The sequence below is a fragment of the Poecilia latipinna genome, unplaced genomic scaffold (genome assembly GCF_001443285.1).
Source record: "Poecilia latipinna isolate Pla-1442-1.1 unplaced genomic scaffold, P_latipinna-1.0 Scaffold73, whole genome shotgun sequence".
Taxonomy (NCBI): Eukaryota; Metazoa; Chordata; class Actinopteri; order Cyprinodontiformes; family Poeciliidae; genus Poecilia; species Poecilia latipinna.
The window spans coordinates 195204-211762 of NW_015112689.1; the positions used below are offsets into that span (position 1 = coordinate 195204).

At 42.4% G+C, this 16559-nt stretch overlaps 1 protein-coding gene across 2 annotated transcripts in view; it reads right to left on the reverse strand.

Annotated features, from left to right (window-relative positions):
* Positions 1 to 16559, reverse strand: part of stard9 (StAR-related lipid transfer (START) domain containing 9) — a 43950-nt gene that overhangs the window by 7720 nt on the left and 19671 nt on the right. The window contains exons 4-22 of one of the 2 annotated variants that reach the window (XM_015016439.1): positions 14154 to 14270; positions 13971 to 14003; positions 13814 to 13875; positions 13328 to 13437; positions 12210 to 12352; positions 12025 to 12092; positions 11776 to 11873; positions 11095 to 11304; positions 10819 to 10916; positions 10292 to 10369; positions 10093 to 10167; positions 9808 to 9987; positions 8345 to 8396; positions 8006 to 8131; positions 7661 to 7743; positions 7479 to 7540; positions 6875 to 7044; positions 6006 to 6483; positions 135 to 5924 (exon numbers count right to left, since the gene is read on the reverse strand). In XM_015016439.1, coding sequence (XP_014871925.1) covers positions 135 to 5924; positions 6006 to 6483; positions 6875 to 7044; positions 7479 to 7540; positions 7661 to 7743; positions 8006 to 8131; positions 8345 to 8396; positions 9808 to 9987; positions 10093 to 10167; positions 10292 to 10369; positions 10819 to 10916; positions 11095 to 11304; positions 11776 to 11873; positions 12025 to 12092; positions 12210 to 12352; positions 13328 to 13437; positions 13814 to 13875; positions 13971 to 14003; positions 14154 to 14270 — 8033 coding nt within the window. Of the gene's footprint in view, positions 1 to 134; positions 5925 to 6005; positions 6484 to 6874; positions 7045 to 7478; positions 7541 to 7660; positions 7744 to 8005; positions 8132 to 8344; positions 8397 to 9807; positions 9988 to 10092; positions 10171 to 10291; positions 10370 to 10818; positions 10917 to 11094; positions 11305 to 11775; positions 11874 to 12024; positions 12093 to 12209; positions 12353 to 13327; positions 13438 to 13813; positions 13876 to 13970; positions 14004 to 14153; positions 14271 to 16559 lie in introns of both variants that reach the window. The other variant, XM_015016431.1, reaches the window with a different exon arrangement.

Consider the following 16559-nt stretch of genomic DNA (forward strand, 5'->3'; position numbering starts at 1 on the left):
CAACACAAAGAGCATAAATGTCAAATGTAAAGGGGAATACATGTGGCTTTCAAATCTGCTTCAAAATGAAACAATTAAATAAAATATGCATAAAAACAAGTTCTTGAAGAATGAATACTTTTCTTGGTCCTCACCTGTCATACAGCTGCTGTTTGGATGCAGCGGAGGTCAGCGGCCGCAGGTCCTCTTTGGACCTTGGGGACAGCATCTTTAACAATGCGTCCGTCTCTCCCAGGCCGTAGTGAAGCTTAGCCTCTGTCAGCTCCACGGTCAAAGGCTTCAGGCTCGTGCTGAGGTTGACGGTCGCCATCACCCGCTCTCTCTCCTGTCGCAGCTTCAGTATCTCTCGGGATCGTCTGTCACTTTGCACCACAACATCCAGGTTTGAATCCGTGCTGTCCACGTCGTCCCATTCAGCGTGGTTTCCGCCGTCTTTGCTTGAGCATCGTGGCTGTTGATTCTGGCTGACTCCTGACCAGTTGGTGAACTTGTTGTGGACGGGCAGGTCGTCTGGGACTACCTGATGGTCATCCCAAGGAGAAAGACTTGTTGCAACTTCGGTGTTCACAAGAACTTCTGTGCTGCACTCGCTGTGCGCCAGTGATACCTCGTCATCCTCTTTCGGTTGATTTCTACAGGCACTAAAGGGTGATAAATGGCTGATGTCGATGCAAACATCTCTGGAAGCACTTGTGAAGTTGGACTCTTGCTGCTTATGTGCAACTTCCTGTCTCATGGTAGGAAAAACGTGGTTGTGCCTCTCTGAGAGGGTCCTGTGGTCGTCTTCTTCTTTGCAGGTCACTTTTCTCTTCACAATGTCTGCGTCTACATCCGATGATGACTTAAGACTTGAAGAACTCGTGCAGAAGTCTTGAGGACTTGAACAACTCATTTCACTCACTCTTTCAAGAGATATTGTTTCTGATTTAGTGGAAAAAACATCTAAACACTGCTTAGCATTTTCAGCAGAAGGAACTGCAGGTGTGCCCTCCTTAGAGGAAAGGCTTGTTTGCTGATTCCTATATTTTGGTCGACACTGTACTGATTGTTTCCCGCTCTGCCTTGAACCTACACTTGTTCCCACAGTAACAATGGGAGATGAGGCACGGTCTGTAAATGTTGCTTGTTTTTTGATAAAACCAGTCGGACTGCTTGCTAAAGACACACTGCTGTTTTCTTGAAAGCACTTTCTTGACGATCTGGAGGTGACTGCAACATTTCTGCGGCTTGATTCCTCAAGAGTGCTTTGCTTCGAGGCCTGAAAGGAAGCAGATTTTGCACGCCTGTGATAACTAGCTGCTGTCTTTGCGAACGCCAATATCTGAGGGTCATTCTCTGACTGAGGTGCAACAGAGACGTTGAAGTTTTGCATTGTCTCAGCATCCTTTTTAACCACTCTGTGCATACTCTTGTCTTCAGGACCAATCACTTTCACAATCACCTTAACTTCATAAGACTTAGCCTCTCTGAGTGTTTCGTCACCAGCAGCCTTGCCGCTCATTGCGTTCACCAGCTCCCCCGTCTGGATTCCAACGTCTAAGGCTGTTTGAACTGAGCGGTCTTTCTTGCCACACCCATGCGGATCACTGCATAGCAAGCTACGATGTGATGAGTTGCTACTCCTAGGACTGGATTTGCTCACTTCACCCGTCCTCATCCCCTGGACATCTCCCAGCAGGTCTGAAGTGCTGTCGATAAGCTTGGAGAGATGAGCTGACATGGTTTCCATGCTTGCCCACGTTGAGGATTTTTTAATATCCACTTTGCTCCTCTGGGACAAAGGAACATCGGTGTTGCTTCTTTTGTGTCGATCTTTCCTCTTCAGGCTGCTGTTACTGATTGTGCCAAGCCTAGATTCAGTTTGAGTACCGTGTTCATGCATCTTTCTCCTTTGAAGCTGCATTTTGCTCGTCTTTGATTCTTGCTCGGATGAGCAAACGAGCATGATTTCATCAACCTGACTTGAGTTAACACCAGAACCGGCAACGTCATTACCGGAACCGTTTATTGCCCGATTGCAGGTCTCTGCCTGTGCTTTCCTGTGCTGTGTGGCAACTCTCTCTTTATAATCCTCAATGCTACTGAGGGTGCTGGAGAGCCCCTTGTTGGTGGCATATGTGCTCAGGTGGGAGTTAAAAGGAGAATTCAGCCCATTCAAGTTATTGTCAGCACTGGAGCATCTTACTAGGCGTTTCTCGGAGCTGTTCAAGAGAGGAGATTTAATAGATAGGTCAGCAGCACTTCCAAACACAGGAGTCTTGTAGCAGTGTTGGTTTGAGTCGCTGTGTTGCCACTGGTGGACAAAGGGGTTGATGTCACTGGATGCAAAATGGATGGGCGAGTCCTGGCAATGTGGTGTGTGCTGGGCTTCACTTTGCTTTTCGTTCAGGTGGCTTTTTTCTGCATCCACCCTCTGGGATGTAGTGTAGGGAGGCAAAAAGTGCCTTGGTGGAATGTGATCCATCTTAAATTCTTTATTTTCACCAGAATTCCCTTTAAGGATTTCTGTCTTACATTTACTTGTAGAAAGAGAAATGCAGCTTTCTTTATTGCTAGTTCTTCCTAACAGCCAGCAATAATGCCTCCTATTCTCTTCCTTCTCCTTGTCATCTTCATCCGATGACTTGAGAGAAGAATCAGAGGAAGAAGCAGGACGGGTTTTGACGTCAGACTTTCTGAACCGCTTTGTTTTTTTCTTTCTAAGAGCAGGATTACCTGGTGTAACAGTTGTGTTTATGGTGGCCTCTTTGGACATTGCGGAAGAACCTGCCTGTGGTGTTTTTAGATCTATAACAGAGGGAACCGTTTTAGATTTCATGCATATTTCATCCTTTGGATTGAAAGAAAAAGTCTCAACCCCTTTATCATCGTTTGCCACACAAAACTCTTTGATGTTGATTTGATGATTTTTATAGAAGTTGCTCTGTGAATTTGGACATTTGCCAGCAACAGAAGTCTGAGCTATGTTCTGTGTACATATTTGTTGACAATTTAGCTGATCCTGTGTTGTGAGAGGCTTGCTACCAGCCTTGTGGTCCAGTTCAACATTTTCTCCATGGGTAGGAGAAAGTTTGATTTGACTGCAGAGGTGTTTGACTGCTTTTACCTGATGACTTAAGAATTCTGCTGCAAGCTGATCAACATTGTTTCCAAATATCTGAATCATGTGTGGTGAGCTTTGTTCAGGTGAATGACTGCTTGTTTTTACATCACTGGTTATGAAGTTCTTACTGACGTCGTCCGAAACAGATGAGAGACACTTCAGATTTGCGTGACTCAAGGCGGAAGCTGTGTCGTGGATACATTTGTGAAGCTGCCGTCTTGAGTGTTGAGTTTGGAGTTGGGGAATGAGATCAGAATTAAAACCATCAGAATCTTTATTTGAGTAAATGTTACTGGTGATCATATCAGGGGCGTAGGTTACTTTGGGTGAAGCTTTGTCTGTTGCTTTTTGAGGTAGAGCATTTTCCCCCTTTGGGTTTCCGAGGCCTTCGTGACTAGTACTCTGTTTCATATGTGATCCCAAATGCCCAGCTGTGATTAATGCATGCACATCGGCACATATTTTTCCTTCTTTCACATCTTCACTCCTCTCATCTTTCAGCTGGTCACGCATCCATCTACTTTCATTACAATCGGAGCTAAAATGACACGCAGACGATGGCAAAATACACAGACTTTGACTTTTGTTCATTCCTCCCGACGAATCCGCATGCTCTTTTATCACTTCAGAGATTCTCAGATCAATAGCGCTGCATATGGCTTCCGACCTGCATACATGCTTTGCTTTTTCTTGATGTTTCCTGTCATCATCAGTAACCCTTTCCGTGACTTCAAAATCTTTATTTGCCATTACATCTCCCCTTCTCACACACTCATTATCTCCTACGGCGGTATCACACTGAGAACTCTTGTCCTCGAAGATTTGGCCGCTTGGTTCAAGTTCGATGTTCTGAAGATCAGAAAGTGGCCTTGAATCTGAAGCGACCAAATGTTGTATATCACTGCCATCAACAGAAGAAGAGTGAAATCCTTGGCTGTTCGACTCCCCTTTGGAGTCACTGCTGCTGTTTTCATCATCAAACCAAACACCTTCCAAGCCGTCACCTGGTGCCAAGGAGAAAGTTTCCAGCTCCCCGCTGTCGCTCCTCTTTGGAATTTTCAGGCAGCCCATAAAAGCGTTCTGGTGGTCTTTGTTCCTCTTCCTGGAACTTTTACAGGCCAATTTAACAACTTCCTGCTGGGGAGCAACGGACAGCTCATTGCTTTTGGTTTCCTCCCATTTAACTGATCCGTCTTCTGGGTTCCTAAAATAATTTAGCTGTAAATCTCGGACATTTTCAACACCTACATCTGTTGAGTCACATGGTGCAGGCTCGTGAAATGTGTTTGATGTTGCTTGGAGGATGTCTTTTTGTGACATGCAAACAGTTTGATGCGCAGATTCTGGAGGAGTGTTAAAGGTCGTTGTATTGATTTGTCCAAACCGATCTGTTGGGAAATCTTCACAGTTACCCAATATCAAAACATTTTCTAAAGCTCCATAAGCTCCAGAATCTCTCAACCCTACATGGCGCTGATTGAGCTCTGAACTATTTAAAGCCTCAGAGTTGAAACATCTAGAATCGCTGTGCGAGTCTGACAGATTCCCGCTAACTGGACTCGGACCGCTGCTGTTATTGTCTGCATTCAAGAGCAAAACTTTTCTTGGTAAAGGCAGAGAAATCCCATCAATCCTCTGGGTTTCAGGCATATCTGCAGAGGACCAAACATCAGCGAGAGCCAGCAGGCTTTCTGGCTGTTTCACACCGCAGCTGCCAGTCTGCAGGTTCCTGAAATCATCGATCAATTTGTGCACACTGACCGCTTCTAATGAACTCTGATTTTGGGATTTCCTTGTGGCGTCACGACTCAAATGCGCCTCCGCTGCGGGTACGGAATCTGTTACTCGCGAAGTTTCAACCGCTGCTTGTTTGCGCTTTTTAACCACTGAGAATTTCCAGCTGTTCTCCACGGTTAAAGAATCTTTAGACATTTCGCTGTCGATGCTTTCTGCTTCGCTCGGAGCCGAATCTTCACGTGTCAAACGCTCAGCCAGCGCGGCCGCGTAAGCAGAGGACAGAGAGTCGAGAGAGAAAAGGCTCTCGCAGTCTGACGTTGCTTCATCCCCTTCCTCTTGCTCTTCGAACCATCCAAAAGGTTTTGGATGGTCTTCCACACAACCGTTGCTCTTGTTCGTCAGTGCCTCGGTGCTATGCCAGCGTCTCTGTTTGTGGCTATCAAACAGGTTCCTCTGATCAAGCTCCTCGCATGACACAGTTGCTTTGATGGTACCATTCTGATTAGCTGAAGAACCTTTTGGGCTCTTGTCTGCTCTTCGTCTCCAAGGGAATTTACCTGCAATCCTCCCAAGAGGCTTAAGAAGTCTCCGTCCCTTTACACCTGAAGGGGATTTTCTGAAAACTTTGGATAGAGCCGTTTTTATCCTGGGCCCCACAAAATGAGACAATGATCTGCTGATGGTTTTACTTCCACTGTTGTCTCCTTTTCCATCCATGTCTGTTTTGGATATTTGTAGATTTTCTTTACAGACGGGCAGCAACGCAGCTCTGAGAGGCGATTTTGAGACAGATGTAGGATTTTTACCCAATTTGTAATTAAATAACATGTCTCGGTTTGGCAGCAGAGGTTTTCTTCCCAGTTGGCCCAAACATGGTTGAGGCTGTGGTTCCTCAGTGTGTCTGGTGTTTCCGAAAGGGTTTACTTTATTCTGACTGTGTCCAGAGGAGATGGGGCCTGAGCAACTTTGGGTTCTTCCTCGAGGGATATACTCCTCAGAAACCCACTTTCTGCCGCTAATGGGATCGGACGGAGTTGCTGAATTTAAAGATTGTTCCACAGATTTGTTTCTCTTGAGGAAGTGCCTAATAATGGGAGGAAAGGAAAAGAAAGATTTAAGATTAAGCTAATTTAAATCAAGGGGGACAAAAAGTCAACACACTTACCTGAAGACAGGTGTACGCTGCGGGTAGAGCCGAGACAATAGATCTGAAAACGAGTGTCTTCGTGATGCAAAGGATTGTTCTTCCAGCTTTGAAGGTGATCCCATCTCTAGAGGCTGTCGGCCGTTTGGTCCAGGAGGAAGTTTACTTTCCAGCTGCTGCAACTCTCTCTTAGCGTCCAGCAGGTGGCGTTTGTTGGCGATTTTCTGCAGCTGGCAGTGTAGCTTTTTCCGACGGATGCGACCCTCGGCGCAGCGGAGGGCGTGATGCTTCAACAGCTCATCCTGCACGGTTTTCTTCCTGGCCCTCACTGCCTTGCAAGGATATTCAACGATGATATTTTTCTGACTGATGAACACCCGACTTGTAAGTTTCTCCAGAAGAGGAGCGGGGAGGGGGTCGGTTTGGACACCAGAGTCTTGCTTGACTCTCTCCTCCACTGTTTTCAGGAGGAGTTTCTCATGCAAAATCCACTGATGCACTGTTGTGAAAAGAGAAAAAAACAATGCTGATATGCACTACAAACTAGGCTATTTTCAAAATGTACTTTGTATATCCTATTTTATCTAATGTGTCTGTAGACCTAATGTAATCAATAAAGCTTTCAGCTGTGACTCCTTTGAAAATGTTACCACCTTTCATTTTTCTTCCACTTTACAGCTATACAATGCAAACATCACATTAAATCCCACTGAAATAAAGGCAGATTTGTGGTTTTAATGACCAAATGTGGAAAAGTTCAAGGGTATGGATGCGTCTTCAAGGCATTGTATAAAAAAGGTGCAAAAATTTTGATTGCGACGTATTTCCAATTTGATTTTGACTTTTGAAACTGAAACTTACAGGAACATTTAATAAGAGAGAAAACCTACTGTCAGAGTACTGCTGCCGGAGCTGGGCCTGCTCCCTGTCCAGCTCTCCGTCGGCCCTTCTCTGGTCCGCCTGAATCTCCTGCCGCAAACTCTCCACATAGCGCTTCTGCTCCTCCACGCGCCGTCTGACTGCAAGCTCCTCAGTGGAATCCAGGTTCAGTTCTTTGACACTGGAAAAACAGAAGCGGGACTCACGGAATGAGTGAGTCCCGTGAAATAACGAAGCAATGAAAAAAAAAGCATCTCAACTTCATCCGTGGATCACTTGATAACAAGACTACATTATGATTTGTTGGTTGTGCAGGGAGGTTTCAAACAAAAGCAGTCGTCAGCAGTAACTAAGCAACGCCCCGATGCTGAACTGTAAACAGCAACCGGGGACAGTTTGATATGTTTGAAACCACCACCAACAGCAGCATGAAGTACTGCCTGGATGTTGTTATAACTCTTAACTCCTAGTAAATGTTTATAATCAGAGAGCTGCAAAGAGGTCCGACTGCACTCCACACACACATACACCCACACACTCATGTGAGTGATGAATAACGTGAGATGTAATTGCTCTTGTTCTGAGTTTTTCCTTGTGCTTGAGGACGGTACTTACTCGTCATCAGGAGTCACGGAGCAAAAGTCAACATAGCTGCACGTCGAACCACCTTCACTAACCTGAAAACGGCAAAATAAAAAAAGCAGGTTTACTTTAAAACACTTTTTAATCACCCAAAAACGTAACGTTTATGCAGATCACGGTGGATTAAATGCTAATTTAGGTGAGCAGGTACCTACCCGTCTTCGCTCCCGAAGGACGGCTGCCTCTGCCGGGTGGTTGAAGCGGAATTTATGCGCTCCTCCCAACGTAATCACGGTCCCTGGAGGTGCAGAGAGGTATTCTTTGTAACATGCTGCGCTCAGCTCATTGCAAAGTTCAGGACACAGATGTGCGCATTTGCTGCTGCTTTTGAGTGTTTGCCTGCTCCTTCCTCAACAGGTACAATTTTAAATTACACGACATCTTGAGATTAACTGCAGTCACGAGTCCAAGATATCCGACTCTGTTGATTTTTCCGAATCGTCGTCCAGCGTGGACACAGACGTTATTACCCAGCGGTTTTATTGACGACCACGACTGACCTTGAGCCAGTCTGCAGGGCTCGGTGACCTCTCTGTCGTTGAGCAGGCAGACGCAACCCGGCAGCGGTCGCAGCGTTACCACACCCCCGTGGTTTTCAATCTCGCAGCGGGAACTGCCCTGAACGACTACAAACAGGATTCAGAGACGGCTTCACACATGCTGATATAGAAAGATGTGTCGACGCTCTACAGATGCAACGTTCAACATAAATGCACATTTAAAATCATAAAAAGTAACTAAAAGATTATTTAACTTTACATGACCCACTCTATTATGTAGCAGTTACCTTTCACAAGAATGAATTTACAACTTAAGAAAAAAATATATGTATTTTTTACCTATATGTGGTTCTTCACACTGCTCATGAGGTCCAATGCGGGTAATTCCCTCCTATAATAAAGGAAAAAGTGCAAAAGGATCAGTTGTAATAACAAAAACTACACAAATGAAGACAATACTGAATAAAATAAATGCATTTTTTTTTCTGAATTAAACCATTTTTCTCCAACAGTGCATGTTTTGGTAAAAATCGCCCACCCTTATTATTTTGACATGTTTTTCTGAAAGCCTAGCATTTTACATGTAAGCTGTATTTGTCTGATCTGAATCAGTTTGATAACCTAACCTAACTTTGAAGTTAATTAAATTCCACATAATCAATTTTAGAAATAGGTAACTTCTAAAGTTCCGCTGGATTTTATTTTGAGATATTAGGGTTACTAGAAAGGCATCGGGTGTAAATACCAACAAATTTTCTTACTTTCATTTGTAAAACAAATCAAAAATCATGCATAATTTTCCTTCCATTTCACTCTTATGTACAACTTTGTCGACTTAAAGTCTCAATAAAAAACATTCAAGAATCACTGTGCTGGAAGGGATTCTGAGTGCAGTTTGACTCAAAATGTGAATGTTTTGGCACAAAGTTGCACCAACACTTTCGAAAGAAAAGGAAACAGACAAAGCCCTGCAGGTAAAGGGGTGAGGCATAGGGAGGGGGGCGCTACGATAACTCACTCCAACAGTGAACAGCGACGTACAAAAATAACTACATTCTATTCTAATCTTTAAACTAAACCTGACAAGTAAAAAAGAAAAAAACATTGTTTACTCTTTTGTGTTATCGAAAGAGTATCAAGATTTTCTTATATGATTTCAGGACCACGCAAGTCCCAAGTGGTCACATGTGTGAAACGGTGTAATCGTCAAGCCTGAGGATATCCCTGTCAATGTCAGAATCGGGACAGTTTAGGCTCCTCCGAGTTCCCGTCGGAGAGCTAACAGCGTTTGATCCGATCGCGCTTTGTGAACGGCAGCAGAGAGACACAGACGTACGCTGAAGAGGGGTGGGGGGAACTGACAGGACAGAGGGAAGGCAACACAACACACCTTTAGTCAAGAGGGGTTTTTTTAAAGCAGAGACAAATAGTGTGAGGAGGAGAAGAGGAATCTGGATAAGAAGAAGGAAAAGGTTGGAGTCAGGAAAGCTGACAAAGATGCTGAAAAAAGTAGAGCAAGTCTAAAGGAAGCGCTTGATTTAAGCATCCTGCCGTGTATTTTTCTAACAATGTGTGATAGATGTACATCTCTAGGGTTTAAAAAATGTGAGACAGGAGGATAAAAGATTATCAGAAACGTAAACAAGGCCATAAACACTTTTTTACCACAGTATAAACTACTGCCAAAACTAATCTAAAAACAAATCTGATTTCACAAAATAAAAAAACTGACTGTTCTCGAATGATTTACACAAGAGTGCTGCAGATTTAATCTTTTTTTTTTTTTTTAAGGATTTTCATACCCTGAGGTGGTAAAACACAATCCCAGTACTGAGGACATCTCTATCCAGAGAAACTAGGTGTGGCTGAAGGGAGTTGATGAGGAAACCGGCCCGGTCTCTGTTGATGTCCACACTGTAGCGCTCCAGCAGCTCCTTCTTGTCTCTCCAGCTCTCCGACCAGTCCTTTGTTAGCTGCTCCACCTGCACGGAGGAACAAATGAACTGTTGGAGCGACTCGAGGAACAGCATAAAAGTGCGATTTGAGAAAGAAGTGGATGTTTGGGATCTTGTTTCTTTCTCCGGTACCTTTAGCTCGTTCTGTAGCACCATTTCCGAAAGGTTCCCGTCTCTCTCATCACTCAGAGACGGGCTGGGATTACGCTGCTGTCCATTTATAGGGCAAAAGAAATAATCAGTCAACATATTGCACAGTTTAAAAAAATTATACATGCATCAAGACGCACCGCAGCGTCTGAAATGCTTGAACAGTAAAACATTACCATACCAACTCAAAGCTGAGCAGCATGCTCTTCAACCTGTCGATCTCCTCTCTCAGCTCCCGGATGAGCCGCACATTTGGATCCTGCACAAAGGGTTAAAGCTAAACGAAACCTGATCAAAGCTTCTGATCTCACATTAAATGTATTCAACACTATCAGTACAATTTTGGCTTAATTTTTGCTCTAGATATGCTGGTTCCTTTTTTTTTTTTTTTTAGCAAATAGCTTTTTTTGAGTCTGTGTGCTCCAAATAACGATTGATAGATTACTGAAATAGTTCATGATTACTTCAATAATCGATCACTCACAATTAATTGTTTAAGAATTCATTTAAAAATATTTGTAAAATGAATGAAACATTTATGAAAATAAATAAAAACTAATGAAATGTAAAATAGGGTATTACTTGAGCAAAAATAAAACAATAAAACCCAAGAAGTTAAACAGAAATAAAACACGTCACAAAAAATCCAAGAAAAATGCCTTCTTATATTATTTCAATTTACTTTCAAGAACCTGAAGAGCCACTCACCTCATTAACACGAGGCTTGTTGACAATGTTCCTGGCATGCGCAGCGTAGCGCAGGGTGCTGAGGGTCTCGTTGTAGCTGTTAGCAGAGGGCGACACCGCTGCAACACAGTGACATGCACAAAAGCACCAGAATAAAAACGTCTGATATGAATTAAGAACAATATTTCTATCAACGCATCAAAAACGGCAGTGTTTCCGATTAATAGTTGACATATTGCTTCAGCGCGTGCATGTAAACAACAATCGTTTGGCTCCAATCTGAAAAGCAATACTTACTTGCGATCATAATTGTCTTGGAGTTGCCGCCCAGACTGTCTTTTAGCAGCCAAGTCAGGACCGAGTCTCTGTAGGGAATGAAGCAGAGCCTTCTTCCACCTCCGGCTCCGCCAGACAGTGAGCTGCTGTGACTGCCCAATGTGCTGCTGTCACCCTCAGAGGCCACGCTGTTGATGCTCTGACAGCTGCTCGACATCTGGGAGTTCTGGGCTGTGGCAGTCGAGGTAAAGAGGTGGAAGGGCGTGAAAAGAGTGTAAAAAAAAACAAAACAAAAAAAAAATACAGGAACGTGTAAAACATGAGGTCTGTTTGATCCAAATAAAAACACATGCTGGAGTGCCTTCCAAAAGTTCTCACAAACAAAAGCTTCAATGGATCTATTGAGAACTTCTTTGTTTGTACGAACACAAGGTGTAACCATGAGGTAGAAGGAAATGGTAAATGATTTAATACCGATTCATAAAAACAATTACAACAAATGGGGAAGGAAAGGGTACAAAGTGACTCAACTTTTTACACTTAATACATGTTAAAAACAATATGCAATGATTCCTTTTGTGTATTTTATTACATAATATTCTTTTACATAAAATCCCAATAAAATACATTGAAGTTTTTACATTTAAAAATGTAAAATGCGCTATATATTCTGATCTGTGAGGAACGTCTGGCTTTATTTACCCAGAGCAGAAATGACAATGCCCAAAGTGACCAGTGACTTGTTGATGTTGGAGCCCTCTGTCAGTCTGTCCCGGCAGTACTGGGGGTCTGCTCTCTCACTGTCAGACACAATAGAAGCATTAATGGAGATTAATGCCGTCCTTCATTGAAGAAAAATCTGAGGGCTGCAGCTAATATCCACCAGGGGGCACTTTTAGGAACGATTTCACAAGAGGGGGAAAAAACCCCCCCCATCAAAACCACTTTCACCTTCCAGCCAAGTCCACCAGGTTAATCTTGCTGACCGTTTCAGAAGGCAGGTTGTTTTCTAGTATTGCCTGTGGAAGGAGAGACAATCTGTAAGCACTAAGCTGGCAAAACTGTACAATTATCACTTCTTATATGTTGCATTTATTAACTGAGAACACTTTACAGAAGCTGTGAAACGTGACCACCTGTGTGTACTGAATAGTAAAGATGGCATGCGATCTGCTGCTGGTGTCGTGGTTGTGGGTTGCTGCCGTCATGCGGTTAGCGATGCCTTCCTCCAGGAGGTCGATGGCCTGTTTGCAGTCAGTGACCATGTGCTGTGAAAGGTCTGATTTTAACGAGACAGAAAAAACACTGAAGATTTACTATTTAATCATGTTTTTCCACAATGGAAAGTAATCCAATTGAACGTTTTATTGAGAAACTCCCTGTGAATGGTTCCACCAACAACAAGGTAATTCTTGCTTAATAATTTTGTTTTTTACATGGGTTTACATTTCTCTACTCATAAAAATGCCTGTCTGTTATAGATTATTAATCTGAATCCTATTACAGAATCGAAACTACAAAATCAACTTAAAAACAAAAAGACTGACGGTAAAATTTGGACCATCAATTTGAGATTTAGGCAAATATTCTCAAATTTAGGTAAAAATTTGCTAAGTGAAGTGTGTGTGTCTTCATGTGTGATGAAGGGGTTTGCTTGGAAGTAGAAGGAAATGACATCACTTCCTGTGGACCACTGGGATTTCTCCTGATGCAAACAATGAGTGGATGCGGGGCTTTAAACACAAGCAGTTGCACGGTTTGGAAAATAAACAGATGTAGAACCAGAGGAAGAACAAACTGTGATGAATCGATGCAATATTTTAGGAATTATGCCTCTGAAATTTGTCTTTAATATATCTCAGAAACCAAATTCATCCTTATGATTACAGTTTTATAGTTCAAATTTACAGGCAAAAGCCTTTCTCAAAATACTCATTCATTTTTCTCTCAAAATCACCTTAGCTCCTGCAGAAATTTAGAAGCTAAAATACAGCTACATCAATTATGAACGACTATACAGTACCTTGAGTTTTTACCATAGGGGTATGCACCGAGTAGGAATATTTGAGTCCAAGAATAAATAAGAGATCCCTCGGTTTTGGAGCAGTGAGAGGTGAAGGAGTTAAGCATCTCTATATAAATCCATGTCTGGCTAAAATAGCAAAGACTCTTAAAACCTTATCCTTAGGAAGTACACCTTAAACCCTTGCTGTGAAACATTTAATATATTAAAAGGGTAAAAAAAAGAAAAAACCTTCAACATATGGCCCCTTCTCAGGATGTTCTCTGACTCTAAGGGACGTCCTCTTCTTCTGCTCTCCTCTCAGCAGATCTCTTACACGCTCATTGTAGATCTCCAAAAAGCTGCAGAATGGAAGATAAACATCAGATTCAAAACATCGTCAGAGATGGATAATTTGATGATGCGCATTGGATCTATGCTACAACAGCGTTACTTCAGCTGCAGGTCTACCGTTGAGTAGTAATTTTTCAAACTTAGTACACTGACATGCAAGGAGTTGGATGATAGCGCCATCTGATTTCATCCAAAAACAAGATGTGACCCATTTCATACTCTGTCAAATGTTCTCTGATGTATTTACAAGACATCATGTGTGTGTGTGTGTGTCTTTTAATCATGACTTCCAGTCAGACGACTGCATGCAAGATTCCTCTCCCGTTTCTTGAGTTTTTGTCGGCAAGTTTAATTTCAAAGACCAAAGTACCCCCCCTGACCCACCTGATTTCCACTCTGCTTGAGTTTTGGCCATCAGAGAAAGAGTCTTCAGGACAAAACAAGCCCTGTAAAGGAGATAAGAGCTAGAAATGACCCAACACCAATAACCACCGCAAATTCAAAAGGAAAATTAACCGCCTGCAAAAGCGATATGTCCTACCTGACAAATGCGAGGCGTCAGTCCAATGGACTCCTGTAAGACAAAGAGAATGATGGATGGATGGACATACAAATTAGTCATTTTCTCCACAGAAGAAAATGTTTTATGGAGCTTGTCTTCTCGTATTATTAAAGCACAACAATTATTCTTATCACGATGCAAAGTTTATAGCATAGTCCTCACCGGTGTGCCCATCATGGTGTACGTCTTTCCTGATCCCGTTTGGCCGTAAGCAAACAAGCACACATTGTAGCCCTCAGATGCTCCGGCCAGCACCGACACACCCAGATCCTGGAAGACCTGTGGAGATTTGGAAGCACTGCTTGAATCACAAACACATAAGACAACCAGAGCACTGTACAGACAGAGGATTAGATGATTCAGGAGAGTGTTGAATGGTAACAAAAACAGTGTAGGGGAAAAAAGTAAGATTGCTGGGAGCATATATGAAAGTTTCTTTTAGTAAGAAAAAAAAATGCTTGAGATCTTGTGGAGTGTTGAAGAGTTTATAGCGTTACAGCAAATGCCCTTGGTTTGAAACGCATTGTGTTTTTACAAGAGTGCAGCTCCTACACCAAGGTTTTCTGATCACAGTGCAGTGGCATCAGGCCAGTCATGGGGAGGTACTGTTGCTTCCTGATGAAGTGTTTGTGTAAGGAGCAAGGAGGTCAGCTAATGCCCTGCGTAAACAACTTCCCAGAATGTGTATTTGAAGAAAACGTGATGGCCAAAAAGCTGAAAAATGCTTGGGTCAGGAGAATAAACAAGCTCACAAAGCATAGTTCTGGGGATCCCAGAAAAAGGCCCAGTAAAAACAATCAGCTGAGGCCTTTTGTTTTCTTTTCTTCTTCTCTGAGCTTCAGAGGCAAAACCGAACCATCGCCACTTTAGACTGACACATACATCAACCATATTTCTTGAAAACCATGGTACAATCTCCAAAAAGCAATCGCCCAGAGGTCCATCCTAACAAAAAATCTCATCAAAAAACACAATCGAAAATCAGATGAATGCTGCGGACCGTCTGCGTCTCCCTCTCTTGCGGTCGTCTGTGCAAATGTGAAGATACATGTGAAGCGTTTGGCAGTTACAATTAAAAAAAAAAAAAAAAAAAAAAAAAAAAAAAAAAAATTAAAAATAAAACCATTTCCCGAAGGAATGTGTTCTCAATTGAAAACACAATCCAAAGGCAACACATGCCTAAGGGAGTGGCAACCTGATCTACACACACAGAGCGTTCTACCTCTGAACCGTAACACACCCTGGGATCAGTGAGGGGTCCCCTTTCCTGGCCCCAGGCTCAAGACTGGAACCTGGACAAGGAGAAATGGGCGCACATGTAGAGGAAAGTAGGAAAGCTCTCAAAGCTCCAACAAGCTCATAAATTTAAACACGGGTATATTTGCAATAAGAAGTGCTTTATAATGTGACTATCATCCAGTCTCAGGAGACGTGAGAAGCTTAAGTAGGATCTGACTGAGAGATGTTGTAAAAACACCAAGAGAGTCAAAATGTCCTTTTCTTGACATTAGTTTGATTATTTTAAATTAGTTTTAAACTACTCAAATGCCTGTTATTAGATGAAATGAGTTAAAAGTAACATTCAGGCTTTTCCTGGCTGATACCGATTTTGTTGCTAGCTCTGATTTTGATTGATTCCATTTTTCCCACCAAGGGACTAGGAAAAAAAAAAAAACAAGAAAAATGTGTTTTGGGTAGTAACTTTAAAGCCAACAGAAAATGAAGGAGCTACAACATTACAAAGCATTTAGCTGATTGTTCCCAACTAAAATAAGGAAAAAGCACAAGCTGTTTTTGTTGATGCATTTTATCCATCTTTTATCCTGGATCTTGATGCATTGCCTGAAACCTGTTGACAATTTAGATTCTGGCATTTTTATGGAAACAAATGATCTTTTCCGGAAAAAAATACGAGCAAAAAACTAATTTATCTGCCTGGACACCTCAACTACAGCACAGACTATGACAAAGGTAAAAACATAACTCAATATCAATCTGCCTTTTTCTACACTTTTAAATCTCTATGTGTATATGCCCATTTTTTATGTGGTAATTTTCTGTCATAGTGCCAGGAATGGGGTCAGGAACTGAAAGACCTAAATTTTATGCACTAATAAATTCCTACCAATAGTAAGATGACATAAATATGTCATTCGTTGCTTGTGAAACCTAAAATCATATCTGATTTGGAGTAAGCAGATCTGCTGATCTTTTTTAGATGACGGTGAACTGTCAGAACCCAAGCACAAATGGGTGGAGGATTTTCATCCATCTCTAAGTTTTACTTTACTCGTAAGAAGAGCAGTACGCTTGCAGGGCGTCTGGTGGCCACGTTGAGGATAGATTATTAAGCCACATTTGTGTTGTGTTGGTTACTGTCAGATTGCCGATGGACAATAATCCACGAACCGCAGGAGATATTTATCTTTAACGCCAGCTGAACCCGAAGGTTAATCTTTGACAAAATGAAATAAATAAGCTTATCATCCATGCTTCGAAACAACATAATAGATGTGTGGTTATTGTCACAGACAAAAACATTTAGCTAAACTGCTAACCAGTGATTTT